The following is an 8,275-nucleotide window of genomic DNA, read 5'->3' as shown; positions in this document are numbered from 1 at the left end:
GTGACAACTTGCTGGGGCAGCCTGCTGGAGCCTAGCAGCAGGTATAAAAAGGGGAATTTGACAAGACAGTCAGTCGAACGCTGACACTCGTTGATGCTGCATCGAAGAGGCCAGGGAATAGAAGAAGACATGTACTCAACACCAGAGCTGAAGACACCTCTGAAAGGAGGGAGCCCCACCAAGTCAAAACGGTAGAGGAGTAGGGGCTGAAACCGGACGTGGTTCCTGCTGATAATGTCTTGAGCTAACTGGATCCTATAAAGGAGCTGTTGTGGTAGCAGACCACGAAACATGGTTGAAATTCCATTCCCACACATATACATACATTCCCACTATTGCACTTTTAAATCAAGTCTTTTTCAAGAAGGTCTCTACTAATAGTTATAAAGCATTATCCTTCCCTTCTAAATTAGTAAATACTAAATAATTGTTTCCTACTCTCATAATATCAACAGAAATATATTTAAGTTTGTGTTTTAATATATTATTTTTTTTAACAAATTTTTATACTAATTCTTTTATAGTTATTTATATGGAAGTTGTAACAGAAAACAACAACATTAAATTTTACTTTGAAATCTAATATTAGTTTTCATTATAAGAAACATCTCTGGCACACTATTTTGTAATGTTTAATAAATTATTACATGAATATATTATTGAGATATAATGCTTAGTTCACTTCTGAATAAATTATAAGGTGTTTGTATCTTCTTTGCTTTACTGTCAAAGACTATCTAGTTTCCATTATTAGCACTCAAGATTTTTGATGAACAGCATCTGAGGACACTCTGGTCTTTTGCAAAGCAATTATTAACTAAATTTCTATTTCATATGAATTTGACATTAATCATAAGCCCCTCATTTATGATAAATTTCCTGGTTGTTGATCATATGACACTTTCTGGTATGCTGACAGCAATATTGTTTAGCGAAGGCAAAATATTTGATAAATATGTTTGCAGCTGTTTCAATAAGAATGGAGTCAACACTGATAATAATCAAAACTACACCTGTCCATTTCAGTTCTATCAAGAATTACCTATGCTATAACAATTTCTCTTCTATAATCACTGTCTCACAAACTAGAATTTTATTTTATAACTGAAATATGTTCTATTGTGGTTCAAAATGCTTGTTATAATAATCAGGTATGTGTGGCTGTGTGTAAGAAGTTTGTTTCTGATTTCAGTCCTACAGCATGGTACCTTGGCTAAGTGTTTTCTACTGTAGCTTCAGACCAACCAAAGCCTTGTAAGTAGATTTGGTAGATGGAAGCTCAAAGAAGCCCACTGTATATATGTATGCGTGTGTTTGTGACCCACAGCTGCTTGACAATTGGTGTTGGTTTGTTTACATCCCCATAACTTAGCAATAGAATAAGCACTAAGCTTAAAAGAATAAATACAGGATCAATTTGATTGATAAAAAAAGCCTTCAAAGCAGTGGCTCTGCATGACTGCAGTCCAATAACTGAAACAAGCAAAAGATATATTTAGCACATAATCTGATAATTTTGAACTGAACTAAAACAAATTGGTTTGAAAAATATGCTTAGGTTTTGGATTTAAAATATCTGTGAAACAACTTGTACTTTCAATACTTCATAGCACTCATTAATTTTTTGAAATGATTTCTTCCTCAAGTGGTGGCTGTAAGTTATTGACAACAGAGAAGCCACAGTCACTTGGAGAATAGCAAATAAAGGAAAGCAAGAGAGAGAGAAATACTCAGCAGTTATTTGTATTTCATATTCTATGAGAAAAAAAAAAAACCGACAGAAAACAAAACATTGAAAGCAAAAGCTATGCTGCATTTGAAAGACAGCAATATCTTTCAGGAAGGTTTTCAAGAACCATTAAATTGTATAGTGTAGTTTATTATAGGCGAACAATTTAAACACTATAATTGTTTTCTCTTTTAACAATACACATCACGTTGTTCTTTATATATATGATTATACAACTGACAGGTTGAAATACTTAGCTCTATTTTATTTATTATAGAATTGCATTCAGTAATAAACATGTCTTCTTGCTAAGAATTTACCATGAAACTAGGCATTTACTATACTAAGCTTACTTAACTATTATAATTTTAGTTGAGGAGTGACAAATGGAAATTTGAATGTAGTACTTTCTATTTGGCAGATGAATGAAAGTGAATCAAAAAGAAAGTTTGATATCAAAAGCTAGAAGAAAGCCATAAGTTGATGGTGGGGGGTACTTGTGGTATAAAAAATCAAACAAGACTTCAGAATAATTTTTTAGGTTACATATGTAAACAGTGTGCTTCATGGATGTGGTGACACAAATTATTGTAGTTCTTCCTGAGATATTTGAAGTGATGTATTATATACTGAACTACTAGTATAATGTTTTCTTTCAAAGTGGAAGAAGTTTATGAAGATCAAATCCCACTGTACTCCTCCTAGACTCCTGCTAAGTAAAACAAATCATTCCTTCATTCATTTTACATCTGTTTTACCATGCTAGTAGGGGTTGGAGGAATACACACTATTGAGGGATTGTTTCACAGTTGGATGCCTTTCTGTTACAAACTCTTACCTGCTTTTTTTTTATGTAAGGGATTTTTCATTCCACTATTCTTCAGTAGCACAGAGCTAGTGGATGACTTACTGACTGAGAATTGTCAGTAAGCAATACTATATCTCTACATTTTTTTTATGTAATGTGTAAGAAGTAAATATTCACACAGACACATAGATGCATGTATGCATGCAAACCTGCACACACACACACACACATACATGCATACACCATGGGCTCCTATACAGTTTCTTCCCACCATATTTGCACGCAAGGTATTGATTGACCTAGGGCTATAACAGAAAACACTTGCCCAAAGTATCATGCAGTGAGATTGAACTCAAAACCATGTGGTTGAGAAGTGAACATCTTAACCACATGGCCATGCCTGTGCTCATTATAATTTTACACTGTATTTTGGCATGAGTACACACAGAAACCATACACTTCATACTCATTCATTCATTTTATGTTTTTTTTCTGTGCTAGCATGGGTTAGATGAATACATTATCAAGGAATTGTTTTACTGCTTACTTGTTTTTAAGTTAGGGATCTTTTATATCACATGCCTTAGAGGGCACAGAAGTAGCAGATGACATGGCAACAACAAATCTGCTTGTGTCTTGTGAATTTCCTGGAACACAAATGTAAAAAGAACACACACACATGTGCATACACACACATGTGCATACACACACATGTGCATACACACACACACACGATTGGTTTCTTTCAGTTTGTCTCCCAAATTCATTTACAAGGCTTTAGTTGACCTGGGGCTATGATAAAAGACATTTTTTCAAGATGCTGTGAAGTGGGACTGAACTTAAAACCACATGTTTGTGAAGCAAACTTTTTAATCATGCAGCTGTGTGTGTGTGTGTGTGAGAGAGAGAGTGTGTGACTTGCTCCATATCTTGAGGAAAATCATTCCAGTGCTTGTGTGTCCATGCTTAAAATTTAATATTGATGATAAAAATCTTACTAAAGAATCTTGAAGTTTGTGCTTATAGAAATATTCAAAGTAGCATATGTAGTATCAGTAAATGCCGCATGATTCAGTATCATGAACTGCATTGTCAAGTCAACAAATTTTTATATACTTGTTTTATCAGCATAGAATGGTTTTGTTTGTACAGTTGCTAAAGTAACGGCTTGTTCCAGCCATTTTTATATCAAAGTGGCAAAAATAAACATTGATTTTGATATGAAATGAACTGATGCATCTCAGGTGACAAATATTTTCAATAAGTACTCTGTCTGAAGGGAATATGTTTGTAGTTGCTTGCTTTTTTAAATTGCTTCCAGTGTTGATGTCTACTGATGTGAAATATATTTGCTGCATCAATGATTTCATAAATGTGAAAATGGCAGCAGCAGCAAATAATTAAGAGGTTGGATGGGAAGATTAAGTTCTACGTGCATTGTCAAATGCTTCTTGGATATGCAAATGAAGCATACAGTTCCTTACTCCTCTCTATATTTCTCTGAGTACTGATAGCCTTGTAATGTCTCTAAATTTCAGGGAAGCATTCTATTCAGCAATCAGTACTTAAAAGACTTCTAATATTTGTCTAAAGAGATAGTCTTATTAACTTTAGTAGCTTTAAACCCCAAACTTTCATATCAAGACTAAGTATCATTATCACACATCATAAAATAAAGTACCTTATTGGCTAAATATATGCGTTTTATGAGCTTGCCATACATACAGTTATTAAATTATAGATATTTGCAATAACCAACTATAAATTGCAAATATTGGGCATAATTTTGGCTATGATTGCAACTAAAATCAATAAAGACTTTAAGCTAATAGATAAACTAAATACCTTCAGGATTAATTATGTTCCATGACAACAGCTTTATATCATATAAGCAAATTAGGAGAGTATATTAATGACACTTTCACCTTTGATGAAAAGTAAATGCATTTAGCATTCTAAAGTTTCACTCTCAGAATTTATCCTCCCATAATTTAAAGTATCTTTTTATATAAGAATTTAAAAATCACTATGTTATAAATTTATTCCTTCTCTTTATTTTAGGAAATATTTGTATTTAACATAATTACACTTACTTTGGATTCTGAAATACACTCTTCATTTAAACCAAATAAGATTTCGCAAATATATTTTCAAATAAAAATAATAAAAATACGTTTTAATGCACAGCTCATTATTAGACCAGTTTTCTTTAACAAAACTTATTCTGACCCATCCAATTTACTGAGGGGTATTATTCTCAATTCATCATTGAAAAACAAAATGAAGTTTCTACTGTTAATACTACTTCATCTCCGAATTAACGATTATATATATATCAGTTCAACTAGTCTGAATATAATCTGACAAATTCAAATAAAAGCTCTTTCAACCATATGTGACATTTCTCTCCCAATCAATCTAATTTGTCAATTACATTCCTCAACCATTTTATTTTCTATATTTAATTCAATGTCAGTTGGCTCATTGAAAAGCTTATGATTTTAAAAACTAGCACTGTACCTTTTATGCAATGAAATAACTAAGTAGTTATCACCTAAATAAAAATATAGTGATATGTTGGTAGAAAAATAAAAAATATATATAATTAACTGCACAATTTAAATTTAGAAATGGAAAAGAAATATTTGCCTTAGTACATACAATATAAAGGAAAATTAGTCATTATATTTTCAATAGAAACTTAAGACAAAACTTACTGTGATGAGAAAGGGCACTGTATTTATTAATTCTAAGATGAATTCCACTGACAGAATTTGTTGTAAGATATTACCCTTAAAAGTATAATGAAAACAAAACAATTAATCATGTTCATAATACAAATATTAGTAATTAAATATATGTTAACATTCATTATATTACTTTAAGAAATTATATTTTTAATTTTGTATATCTTTCAAGCTTTAATTATTTCAAAATAATACATATTATAATTATTAATAATAGTTTTAATTCTAGTTAAATAACAAAAATATCGATATCAACATCATAAGTGGAAAATATTAAACAAAACACAAAATTGAAGTTTGAATTATTTAGTAAGCAGTTTATATCAAAGATAAAGAAAAGATGCCACTTACCTTATAACTTAAATACTGAACTAGGACTGTTTCTGTGAGACTAATTGTTGCAACTGTTAACTGACAAATCCATAACCCTTGTGAGCGATTTACCCAGAATATGTCTTCCCTTAAATTATGGAAATAGAAAACAAATATTTTCTGTTATATATAAATATATTTAAAATATAAGAAGTACCCAAATTCAATATAATATACACTACTATTAAATATCATCATCATCATTTAACGTCTGCTTTCCATGCTAGCATGGGCTGGATGATTTGACTGAGGACTGGCGAACCAGATGGCTGCAGCAGGCTCCAATCTGATCTGGCAGTTTCTACAGCTGGATGCCCTTCCTAACGCCAACCACTCCGAGAGTGTAGTGGGTGCTTTTATATGCCACCTTCTTATAATTGTTGTCATCATCATCATTAATATTAATATGCTTCTTTACATTTCAATTTTGGTTCTTAACTATTCCAAACCTTCTTATTGTTAACTAAATTCCTTCAACAAAATAAGACATGATAAAGATAAAAGAATTTTAATGAATTGCATTTCTAATGAACTGTATCTCCTAAGAATATTACAGTAAACCATTTTTTTGAAAAATAAAGTTGAAGCCCTAGTATTATCTATAAAGTTGATTTGAAAATATATCTAGAACCACTCCACTTCTTGACTCCAACAAAAGCAAATGTTGCACATTAAGCAATTGAAAATCAATATCTATGTTAAGCTCACAATGATGGATAATGATATAGTTCAATGCTATTTTATCACAGGGAGATAGAATTCAGCATTTTCACATTTATATATGTTTTTTTTTTTCCAAGCTGGCATTTAGTGGACAGGTCATCATGATTTGTGTTATTTTGTATATATAGCAACAGAGAAAATCAGCCAACTCTGGTGTTGAGTCTTACAGTATAGACTGGGTACATTTTGGAGGATTAGCCCATGTGGAAGAACTAAAGAGTCCCCACTAGCCTATAGTAGTTTCATTCAGAGCTCCTAACCTCTTAGATGTTAGCCTATGATGTGGCTTGCAGAGTCCATATCCTATTTGCATGTTCCATTTTTGGCATGGTTTTCATGGTTGAAGATTCTAGTCAATATTAACTGCTGAGTAATAAATATCAGGTTGCATTTTATTGTGCTACTGGTTTGCTTGCAACAGGAGGATTGAAGAGTCTCTACTATTCTGTATCAGTTAATATTTGGAGTTACAGTCCTCTAAAATAAGCATGTTTGTCAATATTATGCTAAGAGTTTTATTGATAATTTTTCATGGAGAAAAGTGGGCATAGAATTGCCTTTCTTGTGGGAATAGCAAAGTTTTACAGCTACAGTCTTGGATTTTCACTATGACCCTATGAGAGCTGTGTTTAGTTAATGGTGGTATCAGGTTGCCAGCACAACATTTAATAGAGATGGTGAGGACATTTGAGACTATGAAGAAAAGATTTATCATGATGTTGGCTGGACTTAAGTAGGGTTAAAAGAATATCTGCAGTTGTACCTGCATAGCACAGCTGGCAACATATACAGTCATTCAGGAAGAGAGAAATAGTATAATAGTATCAATAGAAAATTAAAATAGAAATTTAACTCAGAGGTTTGCCATTCGCTGAATGAAAATAAAGTCACACTGACCAATTTTGGTCAGGGAAAACATCAAAGGAAAATGTCATACTATGTTTCAGCACAATAAATAATATTTAAATTTAAAGTAGGGTTGATGATGATCAGTGTATGGAATGTGTGCGTGTGTTATATTATTTTTCCAGTGATTGTTTTTTATGAGTGGAAATAGCTACGGGAATACATCACAATTTAGGCTAAGAAAAATGTCACATTTATTAAACATCATACATAAATAAATTAAGACTTAGGGATAAGGGAGAGAGATGAAGAGAGAGAGAGAAAGAGAGAGATTGAGAGAGAGATGGAGAATGATGGAAAGAGAGAGAGAGAGAGAGAGAGAGAGAGAGATAGTGTGTGTGTGTGTGCATGTATTTTTTCAAGTGACTTTTAATGAATAGAAATAAAGTTACTGGTAGAAAAAGTCATGCAAAAATTAAGTGTTGGGTGGGAAAAATTTGTTCAATAGTTAGTTAGTATTTAGGGTCAGGGTTTGGGTTCAGGGCATGTGTGTGTGCATGCACTACTATGTGTGCGTGTGTATGCACGCATGCTATAAATTTTTCAGTGTGACATTTTTCTGCCTGTAAGTTTTGGACATGATTTGGCCCCAAGTCCATATATATATATATATATATATATATATATATATAATGAAAGAATGAAAATGGAGAATTATGGATGTATAAATAATTAATTTGTATGATTTTATGAGGTTGAAAGTTGTTATAAAAACAATACAAATAAATTATAAATTACAAAGCTCTAAAAGAAATGGTAGACACCAAAAACTTACATATGTTTCGAATCATGCCCCTAGGTGATTCATAATTCTAAGCATATGAGGCAGAATCTCATCAGGGCTTTATACATATATATGTATGTATATATAACTATATATATATATATATATATACATGTGTGTGTGTGTGTGTGTGTGTATGTATATATAAAAATATCAAAGCCTTGTGATTGAGTTTGGTAGGCAGAAATTCCCCTCATGTGAAAGTG

General features: G+C 31.9%; 1 protein-coding gene across 11 annotated transcripts in view; it reads right to left on the bottom strand.

Annotated features, from left to right (window-relative positions):
• LOC106878725 (potassium channel subfamily T member 2) overlaps positions 1-8,275 on the bottom strand; it is a 747,999-nt gene that overhangs the window by 106,002 nt on the left and 633,722 nt on the right. For all 11 annotated transcript variants that reach the window (XM_052970033.1, XM_052970046.1, XM_052970049.1 and 8 more), the window contains 2 exons: positions 5,636-5,744; positions 5,255-5,329 (listed from right to left, as the gene is read on the bottom strand). In XM_052970033.1, coding sequence (XP_052825993.1) covers positions 5,255-5,329; positions 5,636-5,744 — 184 coding nt within the window. The remainder of the gene's footprint in view (positions 1-5,254; positions 5,330-5,635; positions 5,745-8,275) is intronic.

This window comes from Octopus bimaculoides, chromosome 1 (genome assembly GCF_001194135.2).
Source record: "Octopus bimaculoides isolate UCB-OBI-ISO-001 chromosome 1, ASM119413v2, whole genome shotgun sequence".
NCBI lineage: Eukaryota > Metazoa > Mollusca > Cephalopoda > Octopoda > Octopodidae > Octopus > Octopus bimaculoides.
The sequence above is the reverse complement of the archived record's forward strand: the minus strand, read 5'-3'. Positions and strand labels throughout refer to the sequence as shown.